The sequence below is a fragment of the Pleurodeles waltl genome, chromosome 7 (genome assembly GCF_031143425.1).
Source record: "Pleurodeles waltl isolate 20211129_DDA chromosome 7, aPleWal1.hap1.20221129, whole genome shotgun sequence".
In the NCBI taxonomy this organism is placed as follows: domain Eukaryota; kingdom Metazoa; phylum Chordata; class Amphibia; order Caudata; family Salamandridae; genus Pleurodeles; species Pleurodeles waltl.
This window is the reverse complement of record NC_090446.1, coordinates 109,478,580-109,498,297: the sequence shown is the minus strand read 5'-3', so window position 1 is coordinate 109,498,297 and position 19,718 is coordinate 109,478,580. Positions and strand designations below refer to the sequence as shown.

General features: G+C 43.8%; 1 protein-coding gene across 1 annotated transcript in view; it reads right to left on the bottom strand.

Moving 5' to 3' along the window:
* COL20A1 (collagen type XX alpha 1 chain) overlaps nucleotides 1-19,718 on the bottom strand; it is a 371,828-nt gene that overhangs the window by 344,696 nt on the left and 7,414 nt on the right. The window contains exon 2 of the mRNA XM_069243200.1: nucleotides 10,096-10,187. Coding sequence (XP_069099301.1) covers nucleotides 10,096-10,171 — 76 coding nt within the window. The 5' untranslated portion in view covers nucleotides 10,172-10,187. The remainder of the gene's footprint in view (nucleotides 1-10,095; nucleotides 10,188-19,718) is intronic.

Sequence of the window (19,718 nt, the reverse complement as noted above, 5' to 3'; positions counted from 1 at the left end):
GTCTATTGACTTTACTAATGCTCTACTAACCAATGCCAATTTGTTCTGAAGATCCAATCTGACTCAGATTTCCCACTCTCTATGTGCCACTATTTACTAGAATGGTATTTATGTAGAGGCAACATGGGTGGTCACCTCTAGCATCTGCTCCATATAGCCTGGAAGTGATTTTTAGCAGGCCTAGAGTGGTGCGCAGTGTGAGAGGAGGCCTCTTTTTTGCATGGTTAGCCCCCACATTTTGCCTGATGTTGATGTGTCCAAGAAGTTGTAGAGCTCTGTCTCTAAATCGGTTGTGATGCTTGGCACAATTGGATACACTCTTACATATCACTGTAAGACCCTAGAAAATGGGTGCCCCTGTACTCAGGACAAGGGATAGTACGAGTAGCCCCCTGAGGGCAGCAGCACTGATTGTGCTGCCCTCTGAGGCCCTGCACCCAGATGCGCTCAGCACTGCCAGTGCAGGCTGAGTGTACTGGGGGCAAACCTAAAAAGTATCACAGATGGCGGGAGAGCAGTCATCAACCTATATTGATTTTTAAGTCTGGATTGATGGTGCAACTTTCATCGACCTTTTAACCTATATCAGCATTATTCTGCAGCCTGCTGCTCTCACACAAATATATATCCATTCCCATGCTGTTTAATTGTAAGGCTTCACATTACCATACAACATTATTTTAAGCCAGACGTATTGGCATTGCCAATGCTTGTTTTTTCTAGGTGTGTGAGTCAAGTCATTTATGTGCATGCTGCAGAATAGTAAGACTGAGAAAGCATCCACGTCTCATTCATTTTTCAGAAGGGGGGGGGCAGTAGTAGCTGCCAACCCTTACTTGACCCTTTTGTGACCAAAGTACACAATGAAGGCTCTAATGGACAGGTTTACTTCTGCAGTTTCCATTTCTTGTCCTCCCTTTAGACCCCCAGTATTTAATAGAGGGGGGTTTATAGACTGAAGGGTAAATAACACACACTGAATTATATCTGGGTTTAAGGGGAACGAGATGCTACTTCCGCTTCCCGTGTCGGCTAATTTTTGACTTTGTGTCAAAAAAATGTAAGCACATAAGTTACTGACCATTGACGATGCTGTAAGAAACAGCACCTGTCTATGGTTATATGTTGAAACCACGAGTGCTTCAAGCACTCATGGCTCAACAACGAGTTCGGAACAACGAACTCGTTGGTATCACTAATGCCTTTACCACAAATGCCTTTACAACGATTTTTTGTTGTAAAGGCATTAGTGATCAGCATGCACGGTTCCAGCACGCTTCCCCCTTACCCCCCCACCCCTAAAAATTACCGCAATCCCCCCACCCCCACAACCACCCCAACCCCCACCCCCAAAATTACCAAACCCCAACCCCCGCCCCTAAAACCTAAAGCACCCCAACCCACCCCTTAAACCTAAACCCTCACCCCCCTTCCCCCTAAACCCTAATTACCCCAAGCCCTCCCCACCCCCAAAAACTAAAAATACCCTGAGTCCCCACCCCCGCCCCTAAAACCTAAGCACCCCACCCCCAACCCACCCCTAAAACCTAAACCCTGACCCCCCTAAACCCTAATCACCCCGAGCCCCCCCACACCACCCCCAAAAACTAAAAATACCCTGAGTCCCCACCCCGCCCCTAAAACCTAAGCACCCCAACCCACCCCTAAAACCTAAACCCTTACCCCCTCCCCCCAAACCCTAATCACCCCGAGCCCCCCACCCCACCCCACCCCCAAAAAAATAGCCCCAATCCCAGCCCAACTTACCTCCTCCTTCACTGTTTCAACTCCCTTCTTCTGTGCCTTAACCACGCATGTACGTGGTTCACACATGCGTGGTTAAGGCCCGAAAACCAGGAAGTCGTGGAAAACGAAACCATTGATTCGCTTTCGTTTTCCACGACTTTGTGGTTTAGGAGTCGTTGTTCCGGGTGTTTCCCCCCAGCTATATCACAATTCACTTTCACCCTTGATGAAATGAGAAAATGTTACAGAGCACCGCCTGTTCACGGGTCCACGGCAGCCTCTGACAATGGATTGGCAGAGGGACTCCTAGGTGGGGTGACCTCTCTCTGACCCTAGGTAGGTCTTATCTTATCAGAATATATGGCACGACCTAAGGAGCTCCAATTTGTACATAATCTGCTCAGATTCACAAAGCTGTAGGCATGCTGTCCAAGGAAACTGGCTTGCTGATGACATATAACCACCTCGGACAGATGGCCGGAGGGCCCGGCTGTTGGCTCCTTGTGAAACAGCTATTCCTGAGTGCAACATTGCTGCATCTTACAAGAAAGTTTTCAACAGCTATGTTTTTCAAGTTTCTAAGTTTTGGTCTAGCGATATCCAAGACTTTTGATTTTACTTAAAGTATAGTATACTTACACATTGGGAAATTCAGCCAATCCTCTTCATCCATTGGTCTGTTGTTGAGTCATTCATATTATTTGCCCGCCCACTACAGCATGGGGAAATGGGTCAGCCCATTTGAGCAATTGACTTCACTAAGGATGAGGGCATTCTGCCCTTTCACCAGGAGCACATCCACACACATAGTGGTCCCTGTAAAGACCAAGGACTATTACGTTGATGTGCGCTTTTTTAAACCAAAACATAATTGGGCTTTTAGTCAATTCATTTGTTTTTAATATTAATGAGGGTCCGGCAGCTTCTCCAATAATAAAGTTTTGCAAAAAGTTTGACAAAACCAAACAAGCCTTGAGAAGGCAAAAAGGCTGACAATGGCAGACCTAATGGCCTTGCCAATGTTTATTTTTATGTAATCCCGGGGGTCTGCTGATATGGGGTTCACAGTCATAGTAGCCTGCTGGGAGGGAGGTGTCTCCCTAACATTTGAACAAGACATGCACTCACTCAAAAACACACTGCACGGGATCCATTAACAAGCCTTCAATTTCAGCACAAGTAGAGCCTGTAATCAAAGCATGCATTTACCAAAAGAGATCTCTGAACAGGATTAGAATCTGTGATCTACAGACTACAGTTAGACTTCTGTAATCTCTGTATGAAGTCACTCATCTGTCCGCCAAGGACTTGAATTATTGGCCTGTATGGTGCATAATGAATTCTGCAATAAGCACACTAATACCCTTTTCCCTGGGATATCTCCCTAGGCTTTAAATACGTAACATACGGAGCCTGCTATATTTCTTGTATCTACCCTTTCTGTCCCTATTTTTAAGTTTAGCTTCTCTGTTCCCTGCATTCTCTCGCCCATTTTTTAGATCGAGCATAGCAGTGTGCAAGCGCAGCTTTTCTGATGTGTTGGTATCTATGTGGGCTTTTAACCACACCCACCGCACGCCCATCACTATCACTCATTCATGGGCTTGCCTTTCAAAAATCCTTTATCATTGGTAAATGCTTTACGTTTGGCCTCCTTGGGGCAGTTTTGTTACCGCCTTGGCTATCAACCCGGTTACATGGATAATTGCACATTTGCTGATATGTTTGACTGCGAGCGAACTTCTTCTTCCTTTTGTGTCTCTCCTTTGCGCTCATGGTGGCCGTGGCACTTTGAATCAACTTGCTTACGTCAACTATTTTACTTTTCATTTTCAATTTATGTAGCAAGAAAAGTCCAGTTAGGAATTTACAAAGCTAATAGCTCTAACTCGAGCAAACGCGAGACCCAGTGCATTTTTTCTGACTTCGCTCTCTGTTCATGCTTTTAATGTATTTGTCTCTTTTCAGGTCTGCCTGTTTCATTTGCTCCTCATTCTTTATCTTCCCTCATATCTAAAACTCTGTGTGGGTTTCTCCAGTTCTCTTTCTCTTCATGTCATTGTCTGCTCCTTCTCAATTTCTGGCCTTGTTCTTCTTCTGCAGTCCCTTTTATTGCTTTTCCACTCTTTTATATTTTTCAGAAAAAGCACGCCCTCTTTCTTGTTCACTTCTCTCCACTGTCCCTCTCTTGTCCCTTTTAAACATCCCCCCCTTTCCACATTCCCCTCCTCTTTTCTCTCCGATCTCTGCGTGAACAGAGCTGTTTTATGTCATGGGCAAAGGGGCAATTGCACAGGGCCCTCACCTTCCAACGGGGCGGGTAAAGAGTTAACGATTTGTGTAATATGGGCACATTCGGCCTGTCCATCCCTAACTATTGTGCACTTAGGCAGTTTGTGGCACTCAACGTAAAAACATACTTTTTCTCTCGCCTCACCTCCACACTCCTACCTCAACAGCATCTTTACCTCTGTCCACCCATCTCTGGTGTGCCTACTCCCTCTCTTTTCACTTTTTCTCAAGCTCTCTCTCTCAAACTAGGTAAGTTTAACTTTCTGCTGTTTTCACGCCCCCTGTTTCTGAAGGGTAATGCATAATTGAATACTGTCTGGAGCACAAATATTAAACTACATGATAATGGATCCCTCCTGTATGCCTTACCTGGGGCCCTAGAAATCCTTACAATGGCACTGTGTGTGCAGGGATCGTGATGATTTGATAACACAGTATAACAGTATTCAGAGAGCTCCTGATTTTGAGGATGTAAAAATTGCTACACGGTGTGCATCCAAGTTCAAAGCTAAAATTTTCATTTTTCAGAGTTCCAGGCAAAATCATATTTTGCCGTTCGTGTGCTCCCTCTTCACTTGCAAAAGTCATTATGATGCCATTTATTCCAATCTAACGCTCCCTTGTGGTCAGTTGTGGCAGCACCATAAACCTGAAGCCTACAAAGCCCATAATGAAGGATCATCCCTATGCATATCATCATGACCATGCAGCATGAAACAATAGTGAAGTAAACATCTATCAATAGGGCGCTATTGTATTGTATTGTAATAGTATTTATATAGCGCTTACTACCCCTGACGAGGCGTCGGAGCGCTTTTTTCGGCGAGTAGCACGCTACTCCGGAACCCAAAAGGAATTAGTGGTGGATTAGTGTGAGGAAATATGAAAACAGTTTTAGTATTATTATGAGTTAATTTGAGCCGCGGATATGTGAGTTTGTTAGTTAGATTGACTGGAGTAATGGAGGGGTAAAGGTGGGAAGAATCCAGAAGTGTTAATTGGGAGTTTATAGTAATAGGATGAAGCTTGGGATGAGTAAAGGAGAGATGGAGGAGGGAAGTGTCTGTGGAAGGGGTTAGGGAGATCATAGTAGCAGGAGGGGTTTTGGATGAGTCAAAAGTGAGATAAATGAGGGAGAAGTTAGTAGGGTTGTTTTGGAGAATTGGCACTTGTAAATTTGCTTTTTGCCTGACCACAAGTACCTGAGCGCAAACTGAAAACAGGACAGGGAATTCTGATCACACATAGGGGACATTTATTGTCACAAGGACATTATTTTCATGTCCAGGTTTTCATTTACCCTCATAATGAATTGTGGGAGTTGAAGTCTTGATTCACTGCCATCAAATTAAACGGTTATAAATATCTGCTCTGATTGTTACCTAAAAACATAGACTAGAACTACCTGTTATCCTGATGGCATGGGACCCTTTGTTTTAGCCCCGCTTTTTTCAGGAGGGAGTGATCAAAGATGGCATGTGTTTAATGCAAAGCAACATTAGTGTTATGTAGGAACACCAGTCGTGGGTGTTCAAAGTTTCCAAATTTCATGTGTGAGTAGCTCAGCCAGTCCGGGAACTTTCTTTGAATTCTGAAGTTTATAAGGGGTTGAAAAGGGGACTACAAATCCCAGCCTGCAATGAAAAAAAACAGGTGTGGTTAACCTGCTCAGGTGTGGCACTAGGTACACTGAGAGCTCTAGGAAACGGTGTTCCTCTTGTAGGAGGCGATACCCGTGTCTTCCTGGGTACATAGGAGGAGGTGGGCGCTCTCTCCTCAACTGCCCTGCACGTGTGAGTGGCGTCATCACAGGCGCCCACCTGGGGTCAGTCAGGCGTCCGGTCCCTCCCGAGGTTTTTAACCGCGCTGAGGGAGGGGACGCCACAATTTCCTGGAAGCCCCTTTAGCAGGTTTCTGAGGGGGATTTGCACTACGTTTGTTGTTCAGGAAAAACCCACTAAACGCACTTGATGATTTAGAGATGAACGTGGGTGTAACCTGAGGTACCCCCCCCCCCCCGAGCTGCACGTTCCTTTCTCCTAGTACACTAGTCCGTAAAGAGGGGGTGTCGAGGTTTCCATTTTCAAAGTTCGTGTTGAAAGGTTGTGGACTTGTAAGTTTATTATGGAACCTCTGAGTTCTATATCTTAAAGAAAATCTCAGAACGGACAACTCCGTGCACTGGACAGAAGGAATACCAGAGGGGCCTGCAGAGCTGAGTAAAACCACCAGCTCAGCGAGCACCGTAAACCACGAGCCAGCCGGTCTGATGCTCACTACCCATCACAGGTGAGCGCTGCGTCCCCAACACGATAACCGCACCTCGGACTCACGGAGGGGACTTCCTACCCAAGACTCAGAGAATACAGCAGATTTCCACCCCCACGCACTGGAGGATGCTCCCCATGGAACCAAGCGCTTCAGCGCCCCACACAGGGGTAGGAAGCACTTTAAGTTTATAAAGCGCTTAAATGCCTTAAGGCATATCGGCGCCTATATATAGATATAGTGGTATTAAAATACCAGATGTTGTGCATGGGTTACAATACAGTGTAATAGCGAAGGTGGGGGGCAGAAATGCATTGTTCGCAGACTATGGCTCGTGCAGGAATGCCTTAGGTCGCTTTACTCCTACACAGCCCCATGCTGACATGGACTGCAGGTGCCGCCCTCACAGGACTCGATAACTAACGCTGCCTGGTTTCCCACTGCGGGGTAAACCAAGGTTTTACCACCTCTGCTCGGAAATCGAGCGCATCTACGCGACAAGGTCACAAAAGTAAATGAAAATATACAATAAAACAAGGGTTAAATAGCTTATATGAGCAAACCGGTTTATTAGGTCCGGTCTGTTTTGGTCCATCCATTTCTACAGGTACCTACTTTATTTAATCAGCAAGTCCTCGAACCAGAATCAGAAAGGTGAAATTGACAATAGCGTGTCTGTTTTGGACCTGCTGTGCCAAATAAGTTGAATAGACGCATTTCTTCTTTTACATTTAAAAACACATTTTTATTCTTTGTCATGGTCCAATATTGAAAAACAATCTCCCTGTGGTGTCATATTCAGGTTTTGAGGATTTAGTCATGCTTGTGTGACTAAGTAGGGTTGAGGGCGATGGAAGGAGGTAATTTAGTCTGATGTCAGGTAAATTTCCCAAAAGTAGCACACCCCTCATATGGGCCAAGAACTCCTGGAGCCATCGGCACAAAAATTGAGAACTGCAACAGACAGAAAGGGCCTTTTACACAGTGATCTGTCTGACAGAGTAGACAGTGGTTGTAATGTATGGAGCAAAATATGTGCCCAAGGCAGAAAACGATGAATATCTGTCTTACAGTACTCACATGAGATGAGACACTTCCTGCAGTCTCACTGTCTCCGGGTTTTCACTTTGGAGAGTGTGTGTTTTCTTGAATTGCGAATTCTGAAGCTAAGTCGCCGCTGGGCCCTGAGAAGGATTTATTTCGTGTGTTTCTTTCTGATTAATGTTTTGTTTCAGAATCTGAAAGGATTCTGTGTAGTGTGATTAAGTGTGAAATACCCATGCATACTATTCACTCTTTCAAGCTTCTCACACCATTTAACTGTGCCATCTTCTCACACTACCCACCAGAATCAACAATTCACAAAACCCACCAGTGCCAGCTTTAACAATGCCCACCAGTGGCAGCTTCTCAAACTTTGAATCAGTGAAAGCGAGTGGCACCGCCCCCCAGAGGCAGCTTCTCAAGCTTCGAATGAGTGAAAGTGAGTGACTGCTCACAAGTGGCATCTTCTTAGCACTGATCACCGGTAGCAGCTTCTCACACTAACCACTAGTGGCAGCTGGTCACAAGTGATAGCTTCTTAAACGTATGAATCAGTGCACGTGTATCACACTGCTCACCAGTGGTAGCTTTTCAGACCACAAATTAGTGCAAGTGTATCATACTGCCCATCATTGGCTGTTTCGTACACTACCCACTAGTGTCAACACTACACTACTCGCCAGTGGCAGTTTCTCAAACTTTGACTCAGTGAAAGCGCGTCTCAATGCCCAATGGTTCCATCTTCCCAAACTACGACTCAGTACGAGTGTGTCACACTGCTCACCAGTGGCAGTTTCTCAAATCACAAATCAATGCAAGTGTGGCACAGTGCCCACCAGTGGTATCTTCTCAAACTATGAATCAGTGTAAGCGTGTCACACTGCTCACCAGTGGCAGTTTCTCAAATTACAAATCAATGCAAGTGTGGCACAGTGCCCACCAGTGTTATCTTCTCAAACTATGAATCAGTGTAAGCATGTCACACTGCTCACTAGTGGCTTCTTCTCAAACTATGAATCAGTGTAAGCGTGTCACACTGCTCACCAGTGGCTTCTCAAACTACGACTCAGTACGAGTGTGTCACACTGCTCACCAGTGGCAGTTTCTCAAATTACAAATCAATGCAAGTGTGGCACAGTGCCCACCAGTGGTATCTTCTCAAACTATGAATCAGTGTAAGCATGTCACACTGCTCACTAGTGGCTTCTCAACTATGAGTCAGTACGAGTGTGTCACACTGCTCATCAGTGGCAGCTTCTCAGACAAATGTGTCACACACTGCTCACTTTCTACCACTTTCTTCCTGCGCAGGATTCTCACTTCCCGCCGCGGCCACCTTTTCAGACTCCCCAATTGTGCAAACCCCTGACACTGCCCACCAGTGGGAGTCTTTCACACTCAGCAGCCGTAGCTGCTTCTCAATGTACTTCCACACAGGGACAACTTCACGCACTGCCCACTAGTATCATCTCCTCATGCTACCCACTGTGCAAACATTTCACAACACCCACACATGCCAGCTTCTGACACTGATCACAGGTGCCAGCTTCTAAAACTACCCACTAATGTCATCTTTTTACACTGTCACCAATGGCAAAGCCTCACACTTCCTACAAGCTCCAGCTTTTCACACTCCTCGCCAGTCACGACTTATGTTTGCCCTCAGTGCAATCTTCTCATTCTGCCTCCCAGTGAAAGGCTCTCATAATGCCTATAGGTGTCACCTTCTCATACTGCCCCATAGTGGCAGCTTTTCCCAACCCCGCCATGGACAGCATATATAGCACAGCACACCAAGGGCTTTGAGCCGAAGGTAGGAAGCGTTTTTGCATTCGCAAAATGTATAATTAAGAGAGTTAGGTCATTTGCAACTGCGGAAAGGCTTACTGTCATGTATGAAACCCAAATTGTGATTCGGTAACACATTAGCAAATCAAAATTTGGGGTTGCAACCAAATAGAAATTAGGTAATTGGAAGGGGCATGTTTAGGGCATTTTTTTCAAATATCGAATGAAATGGAATGTACTAATGCTTTGTGAACAAAATCCAGTCACAAAACAATAATACTTTACTGACTACAAACATGTAGCAATAACCCATTTTCAAAAAGCAAGGGGTCACCAAAGGACCTTGTTCCCTTTGTGAATGTTGACAAAAACATTTTTTAAGAGTAGGCAGTGGTCCATAGGCCTTAACAAACGTTACTTAAACTTAAAATTTTTTTTTTTAGAGGCATCCTGTTTTTCTTTAAGGAAAATGGATTACATAAAAAAAAAAATGTTTATTTAAAAGCAATCACAGAGATGGTGGCCCATCATGCCTGTTATAGCTGCAATTTATAGCGGGTGAAACATTTGCAAGATATCTCATTAATATTGAAGAGGTAGGTCAAATTGTGACTCACTATGAATTGGGTTTTTGCAAGCCAACCTATCAGTCCATAGGTTGGCTCGTAAAAACATAATGGATTCAATAAAAGTCAGTCTGCCGTTTGTGACCCCATTTTCAGATTCAAGTCTTAGTGCATCTGGCCCCCAGTGGCCAATTATCACAGCTGCCCTCTATACTTACCTTCTTAAACTGGCAACAGAAGTATAAAGGAATCTATTAATGAGAGATTCATCAAATATCGGTTGCAAAATGTAAGAAGTTTTGTGAAACTGAACGCAATTTATGCAAATATAAATGATCAAGAGTCATAGTCTAGCATCCTGAAAATGTTTGAGGCCCCACTTGCTCCTTACCTTGACCATAGACTTGAGCCAGGATGTGGCTTCCCAGGACGATCCAGCCCATGAGATGGTGCGGACACATAGCCATGTCTTCAGGCAGAGGCCTACAGAAAAAGGACAACAGGAAGTTTAATTTCAAAATCAGCAACGATTGTTGATCAAAAACATTAACCTGAAACCCTAGATAGACTGATGAAATGTGGATCTTCTGCTAAGAAAATTGTCATTTTGCAAGTAAAGATAACCTTTTCTGGAAGGGAGGTTCACCATTGAAGAATGAACAGTCACCACTTCAAAAAGAGACTCGAACCTGATGGAAGACCCTGCACAGATTTGCAATGTTCAAAGTTATGCCCACCATTCCAAAAGGAAGACTTGGCATTTCGGAATGGAGATTTACCTCTCTTCATACAGGCTATAAAATCTGAAAAGCAAAGTCATTCATCTACACGGAGGATCACTATATCAGAAGGGAGACCTGTCATTGCAGGAGAAAGATTTGGGATCCTGAAAAATTCTCCTCATTCTAAGAGGGAGACTTCTGGTTATTATGCACATTTTCTATTATGAAGGAAATATTCACCATTTCGGAAAAGAAATTCACAATTTCAGTACAGAAGCACACCGTTTTAGTAGAGAGGAACACCTTTCCAGACATCCCACAAAACAGAAGGTCAGGTTTCAAATAAATTTACCATTATGAAAAGGAGATTCACCAATCCAGAAGAACGATTTACCATTTCAACATTTCAGATGTAATTTGTACCATTCAAGGCAAAGAATCACCAATTGTAGGCCTCATTCTGTAGGAGCGTGCAACACACATGCAAGATCCTACAAAATGATGTAGCTGTCTGCATCAATTTTTTTGTAATTCTTTAGCCATGATGAAGCACGCCCCTACAAAATAATGCAGTTGCACGCGCCAGATTTTTTAAAATTCTTTAGCTATGCCGCTCAGCATTTAATACCATACAGTACAGCATGGCTAAAACTCACTGTCTAGCCAATAGTTCCCAAAGTTGAGACCTATTGGCTTTTCCAATCTTTGTTAGCTAAACTGTCCATTTCAACTCCTGAAGTCCATTTCAACTCCAGAACAACATCCTGAAACTGATCCACCACAAGCAACTTAAATCTCCCTTTGTTTCCTTGAAACGCTGGTGGGTGTGTCCCCATTGCCCCAAAGGTTACATCACTGTATGTGTGCTGACAGCATGCAAATACACAGCATGCCATCGGATTACACTTCCACTTATGCACTTGACTCTGTCTAGTGTTTTCTACTTAATACATCATATTGTTTATTGAAAAACATACTTGCCGTTTTAAAATAATGATATAATACACATAACACAAAATAATTTCTTCAGACTGAGGAGAATATAAAAATGGAGAACTAAAGGGGCACCACTTTATTTTCTCTCTCACTCCTCGCTCTCTGTCTCTCCCTCCCCCCCTTACCCTCCCTCAACAAAAACAAACATTTGCACTACAATGGGTTTTGCGTTTGCTCGAGTTAGATCAATGAGCGTTGTAAATTCCTAACTGGACTTTTCTTGACACATAAATTAAAAAATGAAAAGTAAAACAGTTTACATAAGCAAGCCGATTCAAAGCACCACGGCTGTCATGAGCGTGAGCGCAAAGGAGAGACACAAAAAAAGAAGAAGTTTGCAGTCAAATGTATCGGCAAATGTGCAACTATCCATGTAACAGGGTCGATTGCCAAGGCAGTAACAAAACTGCCGCAAGGAGGGACAAACGTAAACCATTTACCACTAATAACAAAGGATTTTAGAAAGGCAAGCCCATGAACGAGTGATAGAGATAGGCATGCGTTGGCCATAGTTAAAAGCCCACAGATAGATTACAACACGTCGGTGTGCTTGCACGCTCGACCTAAAATAGTGAAAGATTGAACGCTGGATGAAGAAAAAAGAGATGAATGAAACAAGGAAAGAAATAACCAAGTTTTTGCGAGTTTGAAAGAGGAGTTAGCAAGAGGAAGAGGGAAATAAAACAAGCATTTGCAATGCAACGGGTCTAGTGTTTGCTTGAGCTAGAGCAATTAGCATTGTAAACTCCTAACCTGACTTTTCTTGCCACATAAATTGAAAATGAAAATAAAACAGTTTCACATAACTAACTGGACTTTTCTTGCCATATAAACTGAAAAGTAAAAGTATCGCATAAGCGAGCTGACGGCCACCATCAGTGCAAAGGAGACACACAAAGGGAAATGAAAGTTCACTCGTAGCGAAACCTATCGGCAAAAGTGCAATTATCCATTTAACCGGCAAAAGTGCAATTAACTATGTAATGGGGTCGATGTCATGTAAAGCGCTCGACTTCTACCCAGCGCGATCGCGATGCGTAAAAAGAGAAAAAGTAGTCCAGAAACCGGACGGAAAACGTGGAGCCTTGTATGTTTTCAGTACTTGGTCTCTGTACTTGCGGAGGGCTAAACACCGGAAAAGGCATGACGTATGCATGCCTTTCACTAATGAAAGCAAGCAAATTTTAAAAGGCAAGCTCACAAACCAATGAAAGAGACTGACGTGACATGGGCGTGGTTTGAAGCCCAAAGAGAGATTCCAACACGGGACTGAGCGCCTTGCGCTCACCCCTAAAAAGGGAGAGTAGTAGAAATAAACAGTTGAAAGAAAGAGCAAAGCTGTTAACGTGGATTTTAAGAGCTGGAAAGAGAAAAGTGGAGGAGAAAGAAACAGTGAGAGTAAAAAGAGTAAAGGAAAGAACGGAGTGAGATAGGAGAAACAAACTATCTATAAAGAAGGATGGCAGCCAAGATTACATTTAATTGGCTCCCCCACATCCTCAAACAGAAGTCAGAGTGTGGAACAGCAGGGGGCACTGCAAAGCAGAAGGAGGTGCATTAGCAAAGTTGTATGTGAACCCCAATTCAGCAATACTGGGGCTCTTGAGATCAGGATTCGGGGTATAGACAGACCTGTGTGTCCCTGCCCAGTGCTGGAATAACAGAAAGGTAGTGCGTGAGGAATGAGAAACGGAGCTCTGTGTAATTGCTGGTATTGGAATAATGGGGCGCTGTAGGTTAGGAGTGAGGTGCACTGACAGAGTTGTATGTGGGCTGCAGGACTGGAATAGTAATGGGCACACAAGGTCAGAAGTGAGGTATGTTAATGGAGCTATGTGTGGAACCTAGTGTTGGCGTGTCAGTGTTGCCAAGTGTTAGCCTGGGGGGTGCCCTGGTGAAGCTGTGAGTGGGCCCAGTATGGGAGTGGCATTGCCTCTGAACCACAGAAGCAAGGAGTCCTAAAGGGTGTGTGTGAGCCTTAGTACTGAGAAAAAATGTGCACTGAATGTTAGAATTGATGGATTCTGGCAGAGCTGTGGTGGTTCCCATCAACAGTAGCACTTGATGGTAGAGTTGAGGTGCATTGGCTGAGCTGTGTTTTTTCTCTTTTGGGTCCAGTATTGGCTTGGCAGTGGGCCTGAATATTAGAATTGAGCTGCTGTAATGGAATTGTATGTGAGTGAGGTCCCAGTATAGGAAAAGAAGTGACCTCGCCAGGGTAGAACTGATGGAGCTGCACCTGAGATCCTAGTACTGGAACAGCAGCGTGTACTGTCTGTAATAACTGAGGTGCTCTGGCAGACAGGGTGTGTGGGGTTCTGGCACGGGCACGGCAGAGGGCTTGGAGTGTGAACTGAGGTGCACTGATGGGGCTGTGCCCGAGGTCCCAGTACTGGAGCAGCAGAGTGTACTGACTGCAAGAAGTGAGGTGCTCTGGCAGACAATGCATGTGGGGTTCCTGGCAGTGGCATGGCTGAGGGCTTAGAGGGTGTGAACTGCGGTGCACTGATGGAGCTGCGCCCATGGTCCCAGTACTGGAGTAGCAGAGTGTACTGACTGCAAGAACTGAGGTGCTCTGCAGAGAGCATGCGTGTGGGTTCTGGCACTGGCACGGCTGAGGGCTTGGAGTGTGTGAACTGAGATGCACTGATGGAGCTGCAAGTGGGATCCCAGTATGGAGCAGAAGTGGGCACTGTCTCTAAGGATTGTGGTGCCCTGATAGAGCTGGGTGCCTAGGCTATAAGCAATTACAAGTGATCCTCCACCCTCGCTTTCAGCACACAGGCATGCACACTTGGTAAAGAAAATCCATGACAAGAAAGGGTGGGAGCCAGGCAGCTGAAAGAGGTTGCAGCGAGCCCACAAAGACCAAATGTGACCAAGATAGCATGATTTATAGCCTTATTTACAGCTGAGCTCAGAGGAAGAATTCTCTGCAACTGAAAATGGGATCTTCCCTGGACAGGAGCAGGAAACAGAGTAAAAAAAGTCCCCTACAGACCAAATAAACAGGAGAAAGCATAATTATACAGTAGTTGGTCCCTGCTCCCGCACAGAAGAAAGAGGGACGAAGAGGCATGACTGACCACTAGCAAGTAAGGATTTTAAATGCTACTGAAACTAACAAATGAAATAGCTGGAAGCCCACAGAAGAAGTATAATTAAAAGCATACAAAAGGTTGTACGCATACGCTCGACCTAAAAAGCATTTCCCCTAATATATGGTCAGCCACCACCACAAGCCCCTGGACTACCCAAAAAATCAAAGACTGAAATATTAGCCTTTTAACCACACATGTTCAGTAAGCCACTTGTGGATTAGAAAGCTCCATAAGTGGCCTCACTTCAGCTACAAGAGGCACACTTTTGAAAATGAACAGTATATATGAGATAATCCAAACAAAAAAATAAACAAGAAACCACCTCTGGTCCTTAGTCAGAAAAATTCACATGCAAGCCCCAGCAGAACTCCCAAAAATACCATATGCAGAGGGATCCTGAATTTGAGATTAAAAATAAGCCACTCATCAGATATCCAAGATGTAACATTATTTACCTTCTAATATTAACTAAAGCCTGCCTGGACAAAACAAATCAGGCTAAAATACCAATATTAATATATATACCAATCACATGGACATTTAAATGCAAACAAGCCAACGAGTGGAGAAGGAGGAACAGAGGCTCGATTTTAAACTACAATATTATCTTTATCTTCCACTCATGGTACACTGGATTTTTGAAGTGCTCCCTGTAGAAATCAACCTCCAAACAAAGAAATCCCTTACACATTAACTCCAGTCTGCAGACCACAGACACTTGGCAGCCATTTCCACAAGAAATTCCTCACCATAATTACAGACCGCAAGACTGAACCATCAAGCACACCATTAGTGGTGACTACAGCAGTGGCAAACAGAGGACAGCCAACCAGAAAGCAACCACTCCACTGTATACCTGAAAACCACATTCCACCATTAACCTTAGGTTCTAGTGTTGTGTGCTGCTCACTGTAAAGCACTTCAGCCCCTCCTTGGCTTTTGTAAGCAACGTATAAATGAAATTATAGTTACAATTCCTGCAAAAATCAACTCGCTCAACAAAATAACCACATCATGACGCAAACCACATGCCAGATGGCCTAAAACTTGGAACATAGCCTCATCACGTGGTATTCTCAACCATGCAATGAAGAACACCTTAATGGGACTATGAACAGAATCCTAAAAGGTGTTTCAAAAATGGTTTAGAGAAAAAAACAAATGGTGCTATTATGTTACTATCGCATAAAAGGAAGGAAGAAGTTCAGAGAAGAACAGTCATTGGCAACGCCAATAGGTCAGGCTTATGAATGAACTGTCAAGCCATACATAAAAATCCATGTACGTTAATGACTGCCCTCTTCCCATCTGTGCTGCTGACACAGAAAAGTACCATGATGTATCTAGTTATATAAGACGCTGTAATAGCATTACAATGGCACATGTGTACCCCTGAAAGTTCAAGCTCAGGCAGCTGAACTAAATTAAGAAAATGATGACAGTGGTCTGGAGAGCAAGCACTCTCTGTTGAAGCAAACAACTTCTGCCTATTCAAAAGATGTACTCCTAGCTCCCAAAAGGTAGGTGCAGCTAAAGCCCCTCTCCTGGTGATTCTCACATAATCGTATGATGACAGCAGCGCTGTCAAGCCTGACCAGACAAAGGTAGAAATGCATATGACCCAGGGGCCCATAATCATGGAATATTGTTGGTAAAAGGGTGCTAGGAAAGTAGAAGACAAACAAATCAATCCAGGCCATAAAAAGGTAGAAATGTACGTGGCACGGGCCGTGATCATGCAATAATGCAGGCGAACTGGTCGCGAGAAGTAGAAGACAAATAAGAGTACCTATTTGTGAGGTCAAATCTCCAGGGTCATAATAGTAATGTCTGCAGTAATGAGCTTAGGGGCAGAATAAATAGCAATGTACTTGAAAAATGTGCTTGGTGGTCTTGTCAATAAACATAAGTGCTTCCCACGAGGATTTCTGTGTGTGTGTCCAGTGTGAATGAGTAAGGATTCTAACCTCTCCACAATGCCACAATTAAATCAAGTAACAAATAGCGCCTTGTTTGTCCCTGTTGAATTTCAGTTAAGTATGCAAACTCCAGCCCTGACCTTTATTGTGCAGTTTCTTGTTTTGTATCCCAGTGTCTTCGTACTTTCTGCAAACTTCAGGTCCTATCCTTGTTTGTGTGCAGATTCCATCTTTTATATTGCAGGGTCATAGTTCATTCTGCAAACTTCCATGCCTGAGCTTGTTTGTGTGCAGATTACTTGTGTTGTATTTCAGTCTTTATAGTTCTGTCTGCACACTTCCAACCCAGTCGTTGTTTTGTGCAGATTTCTTGTGATTTATTCTCATGTTCATATGTCAGTCTGCATACTTCAAGCCCTCTCCTTGTTTTTGTACAGAATACTTGTGTTGTATTCACTGTGTATAGGCCTGATTGCATACTCCCAGCCCTGTCCGTGTTTGTGTACAAATCACTTGTGTTGTATTTCAGTGTTTAAATGCCTCTATGTATACTTTCAGCCCTGTCCTTGTTTTTGGTGACTGTGGTAAAGCCTCCAGAATCTGTGGGTCCCATGATAAAATTACATCTGTACTTTTACATTTTAAACAGGGAGATCCCTTTGCCCTCTCTGCCCACTGCCAATATGGGCCTGAATACCAGTGTCTGCTCTTCTTGCCCTTTTGTTTATCCTTTATTTATGTATTTGTTTATTTTTACTTTCACTACTTCTGGACAGATTGTGTGTTGTAGAATGTTTGTCCTTTTGTGGATTAATCATTAACTATGGGGTCTGCTGAACTTATCACGTGCGTCAAACCCTATTGCTGGTGTTGTGTAGAGTATATATTTATTTATGCTATGGAAATTTAAATAAATGAGGCCCAATAACACAGGTTATTTAGAACACCTGTACCAATAACCACACTTGACACATTTATTACTACAAGGTCAAATTCCAGTTAATTGCTAGAGAACAGCTAAATTGACATAAGAAGAATATTATTTGCGAGCTTATATTGTGCATGTAACACATACTTTACATAGGGAAACAACTCTCCAATGGCCACACAAGTTCTAGAATGCGATTTTACTTTCCTGCGCAATTACAACTCCTGATTTTAGTCATATACCTTGTGTAATATGTATTTTATTAACACTTTTGTCGGTGTGGGCCCACTCGCGGTTTCACCCCTGACAATAAATAGCATAATAAAATCTGTGAGTGAAAAATGTGTGTGTGTGTGTGTGTATATATATATATGTGTGTGTGTATGTATATATATATATATATATATGTGTATATAATGTTTTCTTCTATAGAAACTTGGCCCTAACTATAACTACCTAGGTGTATGTATGTGTGTATATGTATGTGTGTGTGTATATATATATATATACACCACCCTTCAGCTCTGGGAGTGTTTTTTTTTTTTTTTTTTGCTTGCTGAAACATAACTAACCTCTAAGTGGCTTTTTCAGCCAATTTCAGGGTTTTACATTGATGGTCTGCATTCTCCTGGCATGTACCCACTCTGCGCTGCACACGGACTCTGGTACATTTCGGAGCCGATAGTGTGGTCAAACTCGATAACGCCTATCTGCACTATCCATTGGAAAATATCTGACAGCGACATCATAAGTAAATACAAGTTTTGGTCCTCATGATACCTCTCGATACTTATTTGAATGTGCGTATCTCCATTTATCCGCACACACTCATTAAACAATTGATCAATCTACCTTCTAACGCATGCATTCATTCTTCCATTGGTGCATGTGCGTATGTCTGTGTGCGTACTGTCTGTGACTCTAAGTTGTTCTTCACGTATGCTCATGTTCCTCTGTGTATTGTCTATGTCCACAAAATATTTTGGGTGTTGTATGTGTAGGCGTATGCGCCAAGTCATTTATTATGTAAGCAACAGTCCATGTACCTATGATGCCAGCTACCAGAGTTTGATAGGTTCAGGGTTCCTCGGTCCATTCAGCTCTTATGCAGGCCACTCCTCCCCTCCCCCATTGCACAGGCTGCTCTTCCTATATACCAAACAACCTGTCCAGCCACAGTTTCTACGTGTTGGAGGCTGTCTGTAAATGGTCTCTGACTGTGTAGATCAATGTCTGTTTAGATGTGGTGCTTTGTGTGCCTGTTTCCCACTTTGTCACTTGACTTTTTCATGATTGATTCACTGTACAAAAGCAAAATATGTTGACCAAAGAATCACCAAGCAACTAGAATAGAGGCCTTCATTACAAGTAGCAGAATTTCCCCTGCAGTGGAAACTCTGGGTGGAATTCCACCACCTAAGCTCCCGGATACCATAGTGGGTGATTAGCCGTGATTATAAATCCTGATTGATTGAATGATTGATTGACCCACAACTCCAAGTGTCTCTGGGTCCACTAACGTCATGCCAGATGATTCCAGGCCTGGAGACGCGGTACACTTTTCCATGCTGCACAGGCAAGGGCAGCAGATATTGCCCCCAAAACAGACTAAACCGTGCTGTGCCTCATTGATCCACATCCAATCCTCCTAGCCCAACCAGCCCTTCTGCTGATGCTTTCCATCTGCTCTGAGCAGGCAGATCACCTTAGCGTATTCTCCCTGTAATCATAGAAAACTGCATGTAAAAGGACCTTGTATCTTTCGAACCATGTGTTGATACCCATTCTGGGAAGAAAAGTCATTATCATCAGCTTTTGATGTAAGGATACTGCCCAGAATACTGAATTCTAGCCCTCTGGAATCTCCACAGCAAAAATTGACATTTTTTTAATGTGGGCTTTAGTCACATGAGGAGAAGCAACACGTCTTTCAAATTGAGCGGGTGCAAGACAGACTTTATTACTAGGGTGAACAGATGGCCCGAATTTTCCTGGACAGTCCCAGTTTTCAGAGGACTGTCTCAGTGTCCCATTCTTCTCTTACATTTAATTACATGTCCTAGTTCATGGGATGAAGGTCAAGTCATCCTGAAAAGGAGAATTGTGACATATACGCCATGAATGCCTAGACGTGGGTCCCGGACTCACTGTACCACTGGATTCATGCTAGGCAGGCTGATGAATGGTGATGCCCCGACACTGGTCCCAAGATGCTTGTTTCTGTTCCTGGGAGGACCTGCCCTGGTAGTTCAGGCTGGACTGTTCCCATGGGGATCTGGGTCGAGACTGATTTGCATATGGCTGGGGCTGAACTGGAGTGGCATAGTCAGCATAAAAATTATGGCTTG